Raw genomic sequence first — 17463 nt, 5'->3', positions numbered from 1 at the left:
CTTATGGACTTATCAAGGTCTTCACGCACACAATAGTTTGAGCCTTCCCCTTTGCCTAAGTACAGGAAAAGTATTCCCTGTCTCAGACTTGCTTGCCCATACAATGATCTTCTATTCTATGATATCTCCTATGACTCGCTAAGACTTCCTTATATAGATCTTTCCATTACAATACCATGGTTTGCGAACTATGGGTGAGTCATAAAACATCATATTATCTTAACAACTAAGGGACTAAAGCCCCTTTGACTCCTATGACCTTCACATTTCACTCCCTCAAAACGTGAATATTTTACAAGTATACAAAAATTAATTACAAAATTTACCCCAAGGGACCCTATTCCAACAAGCCCCCAACACAATTTGGTGACTCGTCCTTGAGTCACTATGCTGGTGGCACCTCGATCTTATTCTGCAGCTCACTGAACTTGATCTTCAAAACTTGTAGGTCTACGGTTCCCTGCGTGGCAGCTTGTTGTACTTCTTCGACCAACTTTTCAATAGTTGGGCCTTCAACTGCAAGGCTAATGGTCCTTTGAGTCTGTTGCATGCTCTTGAGCTTGCTGTGCACTGACAGAGTCAACTGACTCACCTCATCTGTCCATGGCTATGTCCTTGATGATATGAGAACTTCTTTGCGTTGCAGATCGTCAATCTTGTTCTGAATCAATTTGCCTTCCTACAGTCTAGCGAACCTTTGCATTGGGGCTAAGGTCCACGCTATTGATATGATCTCGTCAAATTGGCATTGCTTTTTCCTAATTTTCGTGCCAATTTTTTGCAAATTTAGATCCTCCTGTAGTGAGGTCCATAACTCCACGGCATGCTCAAATAGCTTAGTGCAACCCTTGACTGCATCTTCCAATGTGGCCATGCCTTCTTTAATAGTAGCTTTGTGCTACTCTCTAACTTCTAGAGGTGTAGTGGGTTGCAGTTTTAATTATAGTTTAGATATCTGTAGCTACAACTCAAACTTTACTCGAACAATTTCATCCTTTGATTCCTTCATTACAGTGGCCAATTTGTGAATCTTCTTCGTGGAGGCCACTTCTGCGAGAATCTTGAGCTCTGGAAGCTCATTGCAGGCCTGCTCAATCGCTTCTTCCAACTATTGAATTCGTGTTGTAATCTCTTCTTTTTATTTAAGGGTTTGTGCCTTGTCCTAAAAATTATGTTGGTTATTAGTCTTGACTTCACTGATCACCAGTAGGGAACATTTCTCTCGTATCCTTAATTCATATGACATCACTTGGTGTAGCTCGTGTAGAGTTTGAATGGGAAACATGGCCAAATTGAGACTGATATTCTTCGTTTGGAGTAGTTGTGATTTTTCTTCCATTGAGTCACTGCACAGGGACCCTTCTAGCAGTGGCACCATGCGAAGATCCATAGTGACTTCATCATCTAAAACAGACCCACTCATTTGATCTAGGCTCACTTGATTCCCACTCGCTTTTCCTACGCTCGCTTGTATTATACATTTTTATACCTGCAAATCCCTCAGGCCCTGCTAAACCTTACTAAGCAACTGTTGGTACTACGCTTCAAAGTGGCTCATCATATCTGTTGTGGCATCATGGAACACATCCCCAATCTCATCTAGGGCCCCCTCTATGAGAACTAAAGCCATCTCACCCTCTATTCATTCATAATTTTTCTTCTTGCGATGCCCTGTGGTAGTCCTCTTCTTCCGCATTTTTATCATGAAGGGGGATCCCAACTCCGTGCCCCCTTCTTTATCTACCTCGGTCTCTCCCTCCTCCTGCATTTTTTCGGGATCTGACTCTTAACCTCAATCATAGTTTTGGCCTGCTCGGCTTCTCTTTCCTTGGTTGTTTCTTCAACAGCTTCCCTTATCACAGCGTCTTTCTCCTACGCAGCCTTTTCCTAGGTAGATTTCAGAGCCTCTTTCTTATTTTCTGTTGTCATGGTCTGTGTTGTTGTCCCTTTAGTAGTTGTGCTAGTACCGATGCCAGCATCTAAAGGGGTGAGCCAATCACTTGGTCACTTGATAATGACCCCTATGATATCTTCTTTAGCAACCAAGTAAGGTAACTCGTGCCTTATGCCATGAGAATCCTTCTTTAATCGTATATGCATATTGTGGAAATCTAGCATGAAGTCTACAATGTTGCGTGCAAAGTATGTGATAGCCTTAGTTGTTGGCTAATCATCATTCATAGGTCCATATCGAATAATACCCAATTCATTTTGGTCTCCATGATGCGCGTGGGATCTTTAGTAGTCCATAGTGAAGTGAACTTTGCTACCTCCGGTAGGTCTAAATCTTGTTGAGGAAATTGACTTTCCTCGGGCATCCTCCATGCCACTAAAGCAATCAATAGTAGCAACCAAGCTTAGTAAAATTCCTTGCCTTCATCCCGGGCCTCTCTGCAGTCCTCTAAAAATTCCTTACACAGGTATTGAACCTAGTTATACTGGACCCCTTGCACGCACTGCGCAGCCAATGAAACAATGGGCATTGGTACTTCATTGGCACGACACTTTCTCATGATCTTCCCAACCAAGATTTGTGAAATGAAAAACACTGCACCATCTGATATGGATTGGATCAAGTATCCACACAACTTCTTAGCCAGACCAATTTTTTTTTCATCTGGTCTGCCAACTTATTTTCTTGTGAATTTCCTACGAAAGCCTCTATAGGGTCCACTCCTTGGGATGGCAGGAACATGATCCAATGTATTAGCATGTCTGTAATTGGGAAGGGCTCTGCTAACCAGAGAAACCCATCATGCACTGGTGTCAATAGTTGGCGCACACAAACTGTATTGATGATGGTGCAGCTAAAGTGTGACACCCACAACATGTTGAGGAGCCCTGTACCCTCAACTCTAGCCACCCAGTTCATTAGTTCAAGGCGTATAACACCTAACCCTCATAATAGACCTTTTTGAGGTACATGTGCAGCACTAACTAAGGAAATTTCTCATGGTCCCCAAGGTCACAGTCCTCCATTTCTAGGTTTCGTTTCTAACCCAACAATGGACCCTCAAACAACATATTCTTCGGTAATAAAGGCATAGATACCATGAACTTTGCAGCATCCGGATCTTTCGACACCTTCAATGTGGATTTTCTAGGTGGCATGTATTTTGGTAGCTGAGTTATAAGTTCAACCTCTTATGCATCAAGCTCCTCTATTCCCCCTCCATGCAGTTCTTCCTCATCTAGATCCATTGGCTCTGTCAATTGTTTGGACTTATCCATTTTTCCCTTCTGGTGGATTTCTGTGGGGTTTTTCCTCGATGATTGCCGCACCAGCACTTGCTAAGGCTTCTTTTTCTTTGTAGACATGAATGGTTCATGCCTAGGTGACCTAGGCGTGGTAGTAGGAAATTCGGTAGACATAGGTTCGACTGGTGTTGCCTCAGCTAGGGCTAGCTCCGTCTCTGGGCGAGTTGTAGTCATATTCTCAATGAAACTCTTTCAGAAGAATTCATGCACGTTGCTAACTCTAGTCGTGAAAATAGTGCTTCCCAATCTGGCTCAGACATATAGCACTACTCTTGGCACAAATCAAGGTGAAAATTCTTAAGGAAAACTCTTAGGAAGAAAAGTGTTCGAATGCGGAATGGTATGTCGTATTTATGAACCAATTTGAATTCAAATCCAACCATTCCCTCCAATTCTTGGTCATTAATGCACATTTGGCAGTATATTTCCAAAAATCTACATTTTAAATGCTCCCCCTCTGCTCCTTTCAACGGAAAATTCTCCATACAATCAGCTACAATGCAGCCAACGATCACTTTTAGGCTAGGCTGCACGAGGCCCACACACCTAGTGCAACTCCTTTAACGCCATCCTTCGACCTGTTGTGCAACACCTTCACTTTTCCTTTCCAACACTCAGGCAATGTAGTTCAAAGTTCCGTACCTCCTTTCAGCTGTCTGGAGTACTAAGATTATCTTGCAATCATATAGTCATTGTGTAGGGGTGAGATCACCCCTGTACAAATTCAAGCGACTTCCATTGACCTTCCAAGAAATAATTTTCCATTCAACTTCACGAGTTGAATTGCACCACCATTTTTAATTTCCTTAACAACATAGGGTCCTAGCCAATGCATTTGAAATTTTCCAGGGAACTTTGTAAACTTACTGTCATATAGCAATACCAAATCTTCATTCTTGAAGGTGCATTGTTTGATATGGCGATCATGCCATGCCTTTTCATGACCCTTATGTACCTGCTGATGAAATCTTGCCAAGAAGCAATCCTCTTCCAGTTCTACGAGCTGCGCGAGTCGCTCCTCCATAGTATCACGATTATCCATGTCTGTAACTGCTGCAATCCACACACTAGGCACAATATATTCCATGGGAATTACAACCTCTTTCCCATACACCAATCTCAATGGGGTTTGTCTTGTCAATTTCTTACAAGTATTCCTATATGCCCAAATGACCGCTGATATGCACACATTCCAGTCATTTCGCTTCGCGTTGCAAATATTTGTCAAGGTGCTCTCTAGAACTTTATTGAAGGCTTCCACCGTACCATTTTCTTGAGGGTGATAAGGCATGCTCTTCTGATGATATACCTGGAATTCCTCAAGCAACACGACAATTGTTTCATTTAAGAAGTGTGTACCCCTATCACCCATTAAAATTTTAAGGCAGCCGAACTGAGACAAGATGTATTCAAAGATAAAATTCACGATTGTAACTATGCTATAGTCTTTCACAGGACACGCCCCCACCCACCTGGTCAAGTATTTAGTTGTGGTGATAATGTATCTAGCCCCTGTCTTTTTCCCTAGTGGTTGTATTGGACCCATAAAGTCTATCACCCATTTGTCAAACACCTGCAACGTCACTTGCAAATTTAGGGCAATTCATCCCTTTACAATGGTCTCCCCATTCTTTGACAAACATCACATGCCTTGCAATAGGTCTTAGAGTCCTTATGCATAGTAGGCCACCAAAGTCCTACATGTAGGATTTTTGGTTTCATCACTCTCCCTGTGTAATGTCCTCCCGCTATTCCCCCATGTGATTCTACCAAAATTCTTAGTCGTTCATACTCCAGGGCATATCTGCGCAATATTTCATCAGAGCTCATTTTGTATAAATGTCTAGCAATCACAAAAAAATCAGCTGCTTGCACCACCAGTTCTTTCTTCTGTTGCGTTGAATATCCCTCCAGGGTTGTACTTGTAGATAAAAAAATATCTGCAAAGTGATCGTCTACGACACGAATAGCGAAGAGCTATGCATCAGGCAACCCTTCCTCAAAATTTGTAGTCTCATCACCAATCTCAATCTAGGAGAGGTGATCAGGACCAACATTCAGGCATCTTGGCTTCACAATTACCTCAAAAATGTTTTCTTGGAACAACAAAAACCACCTGCAAATATTCCCCCCCCGAACACAAGCTTGTTGAACAAATATTTTAGAGCAGAATGGTCTGTATACATCTTGAAGTGTGCTCCTAATAGATAGTTCTGAAATTTTTGCAACGCGTAGACCATCGCTAGTCCTTCGTGCTTTGTGGTCGAGTAGTTATTTTCTTCCTTTGACAACTTCCTGCTCACAAATGTCATAGGGTGGTCCTACATGAACACGAAACTCCTTCTTCCAATCCGAGAATACTAAAATGGGTGTGGTAACCATTTTCTCCTTCAAAACATCCAAACTTTTCTGACAATCCTCGTCCCAACAAAATGTTGCATCCTTTTTCAATAGTATTTCCATCGGCAAATTTATTTGCGCATATGCCTTGATGAACTTCCTATAATATTTGGTATGGCCCAACATTGCACACAACTGCTTAACGTTCTTCGGGGCCTCCAAATTGACGATGACTGCAATCTTGGCAGGGTCTACCATCAATCCCTGCTTGCAAACCACATGACCCAAGAGTATCCCATATGGTACACAAAATATGCACTTCTTCAGGTTAAGGGTGATCTGATGTCTTTGACAGGTATCCAGCATGAGGTGCAGACTAGCAACATGGTGCTTTACCAATCTGAACACTGTCCAGTCATCAAAGTAGACCTCCAAAAATTTGTGGATAAATTCCTTGAAGGCCATAATTACTACGCGCGAAAAGATTGTGGGTGCATTCTTGAGTCCCAAAGGAATCACTATGTATTTAAAACAACCCCACTTAGTTTCGAAGGTGGTGTTGCTCCGATCTTCTAGTGTGATCTTAATATGATGGTAACTTGAGAATCCATCTATGAACGAGTAGGCTTCCTACCCTCCAACATTCTCTAGTACCTTGTCTATAAATGGCATAGGGAATGGATCATGGATTCACGTGTCATTCAGCTTCCTCAAGTCTACGCATATCCAAATTTCATCCTACTACTTCTTTTCCTAGACCACCATGGGACTCACCTAGTCTGACTCCTCCCAGGTTCAATGATCCCAGCTTCCAACATCTTATCCAACTCCTTGCACACCTTTTCTTTATATTTTGGATTTAATCAGTAGGGGCGTTGCTTTACTGGCTTCACATCTAGCTTTAAAGTAATATTTATGACACCCAAATCCCCTACTATCCCTTTCAGATCAAAGAACTTGGTGGGAAACAAGTCCTAATATTCACGCAATAACTTTGTGATTTTATCAACTATATCTTCATCCCAATAGTCACCTATCTTTGCAAACTTCGGTTGCACTTCTGATCCAATATTCACTTGCTTGGTATTTAAAGGCTATGATATATGAGGGATCTCTACCTTAGGTACCTCAACTTCACGTATTCCTTCAGACTCATGCATATTGATGTTTCTAGGATGTTCTTCACCCTCCTTAATGACCACATTATAACATTCGAGCACATGGCACAACTACGTACTCCAATCTGGTTGTACCCACGCAATTGGTTCTTCAGGCATCTTGAATATCGTAACTTTGATTGTCTGCAGGGCTTCATCTATGCACTAAAACCCATCTTCAAAGTTGAAAGTCAATAGAAATCTTTCCTTCAGGATATCCCATTCGGTCGTCCCGTGTCATAGCTCATTTTCCAAATACTAGTTCATTGGGATGGTGTCCAAAGTATGACAAAATATGTGAACCCACTCCGACTGTGGTTCTTCTCCCCAGGCTTTCATCCATTATGCAAAATGCTCAGGTGGATCGTCCTTCCCTATGTATTTCTCCACCAAGCAGGTATTGGCATACCCAAAGCTCAACTTCATCATTCTTCTGTACTCCTTCCAATTAGCGAAGCTGTCTTTATGTGTACCCCACCAACGGGCAGGTGGAGCTCACAGCACAATATCTAGAGCTTGGAACTGTTGTCCCTCCGGTACATCCCTTTCAAAATTATCCAAAAACAAATTAACATCTTCTAAACCTTCATAATAAGGTAAAGTCCATATCTTTGTGAATATGCATCGAAGTGACTTTGTAAGCCTATTACAGTGCAACGATGATACTTCATGTGGTCGGTTCTGCCAATGATCAAGCTCATCATCAGAGTGTGACATGCATGAACTATCTATATCCAAATTGATTTGTCCATCCGCAGTATGGTTGATCCAGTCCTCATCATGCGCAGTGATCTTATAGATCTGATCGAGGTCATCTTCTTCTTCATAATCACGGACTGGTTCAATATATCACGCACCCTCAATTGGATCTAGTGGAACAATAACCTTGAGCTCCTTCCTTTTGAATGTCATTCTATGCTTTTTGAGATTGATGACCGCATCCATGTCAAAGGCCCAATCAATTCCAAGTAGTGCAGGGTATGGGTTACTATCATCAACTATCTCAATTACTTCAAAATCAGCTAGGGTGCTTGCTCCTTCAATATATACCGTTACCTCATATAGGCGCCCCATAGGAATGATCTTTTTTTGATTTTCCATTCGTAGTTGGATAGGAGACCACTACAGCGCAAGTATCCCCATTCTCTCCCAATTTTTCTTTGGAAAAATGTTCGCATCAGATCCTAGATCAAGAATTACTTGATCCATTTCGTTCTCTCCAATTTGCGCAATTAGTCTCATCTCGTGACTGAGTAGCTTCTTGATTTTGCCTACTTTGTGTACTGTGAGCTATTCCGACAGAGGTTTATTTTTACCCATACAATTATTTATTAGTTCCTATAGCCCTTCCACTGCCTTCCTATCCCTTATAAGCTTCATACAAGTCTTCAAAAATGTCACTAACAACGAAGGGTCTACATCCTGCATGTTATCGTTTCCTCCAGATTTTCCCTTAATTCCAGATGGAGAGGCTTCTGGGAAGCTCTTCCTAGCCTCCATAAAGGTTTCCTTTGCTTTGCTGAGATCAAACCCCACTTCTTTAGCAGCCTTGAATACTTGTCCATCAACTTCTGGCTGCTTCCCCTTGTCTTCTCCAGTGGTGATACCGCTTCACATAATCATTTAACACTAGGCTCATCTTCGCGAAGCTCTGACCTCATCATTTAGATGTTCTGCATAGGTTGATGGGTTTGAGTCTTCTTTTCTTGCATCTTCACTATGTATTAGGAAATATTCTATGACATAGTCAAACTACCTACAATATTAACAGGAAGGGTGTGTTGGATTCTGACAGTCACGCGCGAAATGACCTGCTTCTCCGTAGTTGTAATAGATGATCTGACCATGACCCCTTCCAGCTCTACCTCATAGACCTCTTCCTCAACCTTGAAATCCTCCACACGCCATAGTTACACTCTGATATTGAGGCCAATTTTATACCTGCATCATATATTTAGGGGTCCTTTCCATCATCAATTCATAGCTCCGACAGTTGCACTCATCATGTCATACCGATTTGTAGAAAGTGAAAAAAAAAGGTTGCAAAGTCTTGTTACACAACATTTTATCACTGTCCCTGTACTCCCCATATTTGATCCTGGAGGACCTCTACGGTGAACCTAACATGCTTTCCCATCATGAAGAAACTCCCAATATGTCCCTCTTCATGAGCAGAATAATTCCCCTTTGCATCATTTCCCAAGAATCTTCCTTTTATCCCAGTTTACAAGACCGACGCTACTGACCAGTTTCCTCCTCGCGCCAATTTGCAGAGATTAAAACAAGCCCTTGCACCATATGGAGCGACTAATCACTTTTCCAATCATGTCAATCCTCTTTTGGAAAGTTTTTTAAAATAAGGAGTCGAAGCTTCCATGTCTAGAAGCTTCATAACGGAAGTCTGGTAGATGGTTGGGCCAGATGGAGTCGAGGAAGTCATTTTGGGCTCCTTTTCCCTATTAGGATGGAATAAACTCAAGAGATAAGACCTTATCCCATGATGAGAGGAACCATCTCCCATCCATCCAAGCTATATAAACCTCTCTTTTTCCCAAGAAAAAGCTAGTTGGAGTTTTGGAGTAAGTTTCAATAATCAACAAGTCATCTATAGCTTGTATCTTTCTAGTGTATGTTTGAGGGATAATAGTGTGGTTTTGGTTTGGTTTGAAACTAGAGGGAAAGAGGCCTTAAAAATTTCATTGTTGAGGCTATCCATGAAGTGCTAGCAGAAATGTGGGAACACAGATACATTGAAGGAGACCAGCAACGTCAAGGCACTAGTTGTAATCTCTTTCTGATTTATATAAATGAAACTATTGACTGATTTCCTACATGAAGTGTCATTTCCCATCTTTATGGCTTAATGTGCATTGACCTATTAAGTAGATTAAATACAGTATTGTATGCTACCACATTCGTTGTTGTTGTTTTCTTGTTTTAGGTATTCGAAATAAGGAAACAGAAGATAGCTGGAGCGAGGAAGCAGGATCATCATCAAGCGGAATAGAGTTCTAAGAGGTAGGCCCTCTTAATTGATTCTAGCTTAAGGAGATTTTCCATATATTGTTTGCTTTTGGCTAGACTCACTCTCTCGGGCTAGAGGAATTGTTTGTGTCCACACTGAGAATTTACCTGCACCAAAAATTGGCGACCATACTGGGGAGCTAATCCTTCTGTTTGATTGATTGTCATTTTATGGTTTTGTGTGAACTTTTTTAGTATCACCATTTCCCTTTAGTGTTCTCTACTTTTCCTTGTTTACTGCTTTGAGCTTGAAATTTATAGTGGAAAGTCTGGTCTTAGCCTTTGAAATATTTTATTTTTTTCCTTGAATCCTCGGTCAGTGCGTTTATTTTTCTAATAATCGTGTCGACCAACACGAGTTTCTCAAAAATAGTCGCGTTGAACCCCTTTAGCATGTGTTGTTAGTTATTCAGTCACACTGAATCCTGTAGGTGAAGATTAGGGTTTACCCTAGATCATAGCTAGTGTGTCTTGCCCTTTTGATTTTTGTCTCTCAGCTTGTTTTGACTGTGTTCTCCCTTACTAGAAAGCTCTTTTAGCTTGGTTTGTATGCTTGATTGATTTGCATCTTCTTCACTTGGTTTCTTGAGTTCTTGGATGGTGTATAACCCTAGGGCATCTAGATCATCACCCATTCACTTGTTTGCATGCTCAGAAAGTCAAGTCGATAGTCAAATTTTCTCCTTGCATTTCGTTTGATTAGTCCTTTTGTTTCTTTGATTTCCATTTAACAAGTTTGAAAAGTTTCGTTTGGTGTTCAAGTGTCTCTTTTCGGGCATAGATCACATTGCCCATGTTGTTTTCGGTTTAGTATTTGCTTCATTAGTTTGAAATGAATTCTATTTTGTGCTTTGTGTTTGCTTGTGATTGAATGTATTGAAATGTTTCATTGAGGTGTTTGTGAAATGTTCATTCTATCATTTCATTGAAAAATACATAATTCTAGTTTGCTGAATCAATATGTTACGTTAGTTAGCATCATTGAAGGCTAGAGTTGCATCGTCACTTGCATTGGAAAAGAAATGAATTCTCTTTACTAGTGAAAGGGCTACTTGAAGTGCATTTGATAGGAAAGTTAGGAATTGGAAAGAGTTTTTTCATCATTTTTTTCAAAAGCGAAATAGTGAAAAAGTCATTTTGCTTTCAATTTCTTGTTTTGTTGCATTTGAGTGTGTTTTCTACTCTCATTAGTGTAGACAATTCATCGAATTGAAAGGGTCTTGTCTCATTTAGTTGCATATAGGTGTTTTTCGAGTCACATCAATAAGTCCTGAAAAACAAGACATAATTTCAAGATAAACTCTAAAATGTACTCAATTAACCTAAGGCACATTTGAAATCTAACGATCACATTTAGAAGGTCTAGGCTAGAGACGTGTTCCGACGTCTAAAACCTAGCAGCTGTCATTCGCTTCGACACTAGACAATGCTAGTACGGACTTATGCTCCCCGTATTGTCGAGTATATAAAGGGAAACCCCAATAGGTTGCAGTCATTTATCCATAGGAAGCCGAGTCTGCCACCTTGTAAACATGATACACCAAATACAACATTCGAGGAGATTGTCTACCCGTACTTCTTGGTTCGTCAGGAGGTATTATGCAGTTCATGGTTACTTGGTAATTCTTTTTACCTAGATCATCCTGAGTAGTCATTTTTATCTTTTTGACTCCCTAAATATAAAATATCACCCGAGTGCTTGTCCTTCCGAGCTTGTTTCAAATCGAAAGTGATAGAGTCACCTTTTCTTCTTTCTCAACTCTTAAAACATGAAAGAGATATAGTTTGTTTTTGCATCTTAAAAAATTGTTGCCCACGATCTTATAGCATTCCTGTTAGTCTTTTTAGACCACATCATGAGTATACCTTTAAATACATTTTAAAGCCCTTGAAATCAATCTCTCTTTTGGTTATTTGAGACAAAATCATCGTGGTTGAACCAATTGGTTTTCCTAGTTCCTCTTCCTCTCCTCTATCTGAAAGATTTTCTGAGGAGCCTTTTCGTGAATTTCCACAACTGCTTGAGGACCAAGGTGTTGAGCTTGGAATTGTTCTGAGTATTCAGTCTTTGTCATCTCATCCTCCCCCTTTAGATACTGGGTCACTTTCTGTCATTGACCCGGAATCTCCAGATAACACTATCCAGACTCTCGAGAGTCTGCTGACTTCTGAAGTTTAGCTTGGATTGGTTGTTTATCCTTCAAATCCTTTATTTGATCCTGTTGTGATATCACCGCAATGTCCATATAGTCCGTATGATCAGCCGGGTATTCCTTTATAATTATCCCCTCAAACATCTTCAATAGTCCATCATCACTTGTTTTCACCCATGGAATCAGAAGGCGAAATCCCAGTCTCCTCTCCGGGTCACTCGGAGGTTTCCACTTCATGCACAGTCGAGGAGCAGGAATATCCTTTCCCTCCTGAAGGTTTCCCTTACATGGGAAGCATTCCAACCAGTGTTCATCTTGAGTTACCGCACAATTATGTGACCTTATATCAGTTGGTTTCGGGCATGCCTACTTCCTCATCATTGTTTCATAACCCTATTTTGGCATCTGGTGCTATGCCTGCCACAGGTCCATTCATTCAGAACCCGATCTCCCAACAGACAATGATTTATGTGGTTACTTTAGTCCCGGTGCAACCCACCATTTCAAATCCTCTTGTTTCATTGGTTCAAGTAACCCATCCAATTCAACCAATAATCTCGAGTCATCTCACTGTCATTTCTTCGACCCCTCCAGTAAGTGGGCAAGCTATCCCACCGCCTGGGGGGCAGAGTCTGAATGTTTCTATGATGTCTAGCACAACCAATGTGAGTGACTCAAAACCTCACATCGTTGGGATGAACCAACCCTCTTTGGGTGCCATTTCAAATCCTGTTAGTCCTGCTAGATCAAGTAATGTCCAGTACCAACAGCCCAATGTTGGTCCATCTGGGTCAAGTCACATCCAGTACTAGCAACCCAATATGGCTCAAGGTTAGTACCAACCTCCTTATGTTCCATATGGTTCACAAGCGATGGCTAATCCACCATACATCCCTCAGCCTAGACCTTATGTCCAGCCTAGTCCATCCACCATGCCTAGTTGGTATGGCCAGATACATTTCGAGAACTTTCAAGATGTCATTTCGGGAATTGTTCAAGTACCTTTGTAGTAGTAAGGACAGCCCCTGCAGCAGCAAGAGCAACCTTCGTTGTAGCAAGGGCCATCCATGCCACAACAAGGCCAACCTTCATTGCAACAAGGGCCATCCATGTCGCAGCAAGGCCAACCTTCATTGAAACAAGGGCCATCCATGCCGCAACAAGGCCAGATGATGCTGCAGCAAGGACAACTACAACAACCATAGGGGCAACCCTCGCAACATTTGCAGCAATTCATGTAGCTGCAAATAAAGTATACACCGCAATCCTCCCATCCTATGCCTTCGCAAGTTCAACCTTTGCAGTCGCAGGGAAAGCCTTTACAGCCGCAAGGTCAACCCTTACAGCAACAAGGTCAACCCAGGAAGTAGAAACCATTATACTCATATCAACATGGTCAACCCTTGCAAGGGCAAGGCCAGGGTCAAGTCCTGCAGCAACAGGTGTAGCATCCTTATGTCCAATGGCAATAGATTCTGCCTCCTTTTATCCAAGGACAACAAGTCCAAAACCCTTTCGTCCAGGGTCAGTAGGTCCAAAACCCTTATGCTTAGGGGCATCAGGTGAAAAATCCCTATGTCCAAGGCCAGCAGGCTCAACAGCCTCTGGCCAAACAGTTCCAAGGCTTTCAAGGTCAGAATTCTCCCTACGGGTAAGGTAACCTACAGTGGGGGCAAAATCCTCCACTTTGGGTACAAACTCCTTATTAGCAGGGATGGGCCCTACCAGTTGCCCCCTCTTATTGACCTCAAATGCCTTTCAATACCTAATTGCAGTTCTCGGCTATGCTGGAATTACAAGATGTGTCTAGACTCATGAATGACCCGAGTCATTTGCCATACTGGCCTCCAGTTTTGTCCAAGATTCTGAGCGATTTTCCAAAGTTTAAAGAAAAAGCGCAAGAGTATCCTCAAGCCCACGTGATGACATATCACCTTTAGTGCTCCTTGAATTCCTACATTGATGATCCCATTCGTATTCATCTTTTCCAATAAACTCTTATAGGGGCTGCAACCAAATGGTATGTTGAGCTACCGCGAAATACCTATCATGACTTTAACACTCTTTCCATGGCCTTTCTCACACATTTCCAAATGCTAGTTCACTATGAAACTGACACCCATCTGCTAACGTCACTCAAGCAAGACACTATGACTCACATCTCTAATCACATCCATGAATGGAGACATGGGTGCCGTCTAATTAAGTTTGAAATTGCTGATCAATTGTTAACCGAGTGTTTCACTAAATCATTTGTCAACAAAATTGTTGAGGACATTGCTATGGGTGGATGCGTCACTGAGGAACAAGCAATCGCGTGTGCCTAGTATCTAGACCTTGTCTATTCACAATTCGGCACGTTATATGATGTGTTACCTGATTTGCCTAGACAGCCGTCTGATCTGACGACATATAAGTCTCCGGCTACTCCTCCTATTGATGTAGTAGTTGGTTTAGTGATTCAGATCCCTGCAAAATATTCTTCCAAACAAAAGTCGGTCTCCAACACTGCTCCCAACGACTCCTCTCGCAATTCGTCCGACCCTGGTAAAACATCGGAGGTTCACATTGTCCAGTCTACCACAGCGGATAAATCCTCTAAAGGTAAGAAGAAATGCAAAGGCAAGGGTAAAGCCAATGCCCCAAAACAAGGTCCTCCTAAGTCATCTGCTGGTGATGCTTCCCAATGGAAACCCAAGTATGCATTCCTCATCTCTGAGGAGGATCACTATAATGAGGATTGTCCTAGACAATCTGAAGTTAGTCATTTACTAAAAGGGACCCCAGTTGTCCTAAAAGAGCCCTTTCCATCCCAGCAGACTCAAATGGTAGACCAGCCTCAGTCATCTGCTTCCTTAGGTTCACAAGTGTTCATGATGAGTACCTCAATCAATGTGGCTACCAGGTCAAAAGATTATCAAACTCCTACCTCGTCAGCAGGGAAAGAAAAAGAAGGTACCCCTTCTTCTTCCACCCCATCCAGTTTTGGTCCTCTCCATATAGAGCGACCTAATCCTAATTCTGCCATTCAACCACCTTCTCGAGGTGTGCTTCGAAATTCCTCGTACAATCCTAACACTCGAGCCACTCAACATTATAACATTGTTGAAGATTTGGCTCAAGCACCATCAGCTATGTCTACTCTCGAGGTCCTTCAAAGCTGTCCTTCTCAGTGGAAATTGTTATTGTCGGCTATTGGGGGTATTGATCCAACTAACTCTAATCTCATCTGTTTTGACCTGGAAAACCATGTTCCGCATTTACCTCATCAAATTGCCTTTCTCATTCAGGTAATCATAAATGAGAAAACCATTCATAGGACCGTCATCGATGAAGGTGCTTCTACCTACATCATGTATGTTGCTTGTTGGAAGGAAATTGGTTCTCCTACTCTAAACCAGTCCCCTAAAACTCTTGAATCTTTTGATGGGCACGATTCGTGACCATTCGGTGTCCTTCCCAACCTTTCCATTACTTTGGAGGGAAAGATAGTACACATCGAAGTAGAGATAGTTGACACTAATCTTAACTACAATATTCTACTCTGACAGAGCTAGACCCATGCCATGCATGCTATAGCCTCCTCCCTTTTCCATGATTCGTTTCCCCATCAAGGGAAGATAGTAATAGTCGAAAAATTGTCCTTCATTGCCTCTTCCTCCTCAGATGGTAATGTTTGGTATGTCAAGCATACCGGTGCTCCTTATGAGATATGGGGGCAAGACTCTTTAAATATCTTGCCTTGATGGGCATATTTCCACTCCCACCTCTTCATGTTGCCTCTGTCAACATGATTTCGGTCAAGTCTGATCCTTGTATCATTCCTTCACAGGATCTTGTTGATACATGGGGCAAGGTTACACCGTTAAGTCCCACCGAAATTAATTACATGGAAATCATTTCGGCTTGAGCTTTGGTATCCTATGATCATCCTTTTTCATGAACATCTCTCGATGCATATTCTCAATCCCCCTGGCTTGGTTCTTCAGAATCTCCTGATCCCTTAGCCAACGCTTTTCTTTCTAACGAGAGTATCATGGAAGTAATTTCTTTGGAGGAAGTACCTTGGAATGACACTCATCATCGTTCCTTGTTTTTTCCTGGCCCAGCAGTCATGTATACTTGTCTCGAGGAGTTCTCCTCTCAGTTCCCATCCCTACCACTTCAGATGTCGATCATGAATAATGAAGTTTGGTCAGAAGGGAACATGGATAACATTACCCAAATGATGCCAATTGATATTTCTATCAAACCTGGTGTCTTTGAAAATGTCCATATTAGGGTAACTTGTTCTCCAGAAGGGATCAAGATCTATACTTGTATGTTCCAAGAGTTCCGGGATGTTTTTGCATGGTCATGTGAAGAAATGCCCGGCATTGACCCAAGTATAGTTGTGCACGAGATTCCAACTCATCCTCATGCGAAGCTTGTTCACCAACGACTTCATCCAATGCACCCTAGAAAATCGACCACCATTAAGGGTGAAGTTGAAAAAATTCTAAAAGCTAGATTTATTTATCCGATCCCTCTTACAGATTGGGTGTCGAATATTGTACCAGTGACAAAGAAACAAGGCATTACTCACGTTTGCGTCGATTACTATGATATCAATCGTGCCTATCCTAAGGATAATTACCCCATTCCATTCATTGACCAGAGCATTGATGAATGTGCTAGGAGTGAAGTTTTCCCCTTTATGGATGGTTTTTCTGGCTACAACTAGATAAAAATTGCGTCAGTTGATCAATATAAGACAACCTTTATCTATACGTGGGGGACCTTTGCATATAAAAACCTCCCTTTTGGCCTTAAGAATGTTGGGGCCACATTTCAGAGAGTGATTTATGAATTCCACAACATTCAAATCATCATTCAACCTTACTTGGATGATCTCCCTGCTCATTCTCGTAAATGTCATGATCACCCTGATCATCTCTGGAAAACTCTTCCTCGCTGTAGACACTACAATATGCGACTAAATCCACATAAATGTGTCTTCTATGTCAAATCCAGATGACTCCTTGGCTTTATCTTTTTGAAAGAAGGTATTTGCCTCGATCCTCTTAAAGTCGAGGCCATAGTTAATTTAACCCCTCTGTCTTCATCGCATCAACTGCAGAGTCTGCAGGGAAAAGCAACTACCCTCTGTCGTTTCATACCGAACTATGCTAAGCTAGCTTCAGGGTTCACTCGATTGCTCAAGAAAGGAAACCTATTTGTTTGGGATGAGGTCACTCAAATTCCTTTCGATGAACTAAAGACTGTCCTCATAAATGCTCCTTTGCTGCATCCCCTAAACTATCATCGTGATTACTTCCTTTATCTAGCTGCAACCTCTAGTACCATCACTATGGTGCTGGTATGGGATGATGACAAAGGTAATGAAAATTTTATTTACTACCTTAGTCACAATCTCCTTGACACCGAAACACATTATGCTCATGTCAAGAAGTTGGCGTTGGCTATCGTACAGGTTGTTCAACGCTTTTGGCATTACATTCTACTTCGCACTACTATTGTGATTTCAGAAT

At 41.7% G+C, this 17463-nt stretch overlaps 1 protein-coding gene across 1 annotated transcript; it reads right to left on the bottom strand.

Annotated features, from left to right (window-relative positions):
* Positions 1-3982: 3982 nt before the first annotated feature.
* LOC149227221 (uncharacterized) lies at positions 3983-4549 on the bottom strand. The gene has a single exon (XM_089380430.1). It carries the CDS (start codon positions 4547-4549, stop codon positions 3983-3985), a length of 567 nt encoding a protein of 188 aa, XP_089236556.1.
* Positions 4550-17463: the final 12914 nt, after the last annotated feature.

This window comes from Pinus tabuliformis, chromosome J, assembly GCF_031772625.1.
Source record: "Pinus tabuliformis cultivar Carrire ecotype Pingquan chromosome J, CPIR1, whole genome shotgun sequence".
NCBI lineage: Eukaryota > Viridiplantae > Streptophyta > Pinopsida > Pinales > Pinaceae > Pinus > Pinus tabuliformis.
This window is presented reverse-complemented; position numbering and strand designations above follow the sequence as displayed.

Excerpts from the sequence above, each read along its gene's own strand:
- LOC149227221 (XM_089380430.1), bottom strand. The coding sequence starts at position 4,549 with ATGCCTTATCACCCTCAAGAAAATGGTACGGTGGAAGCCTTCAATAAA.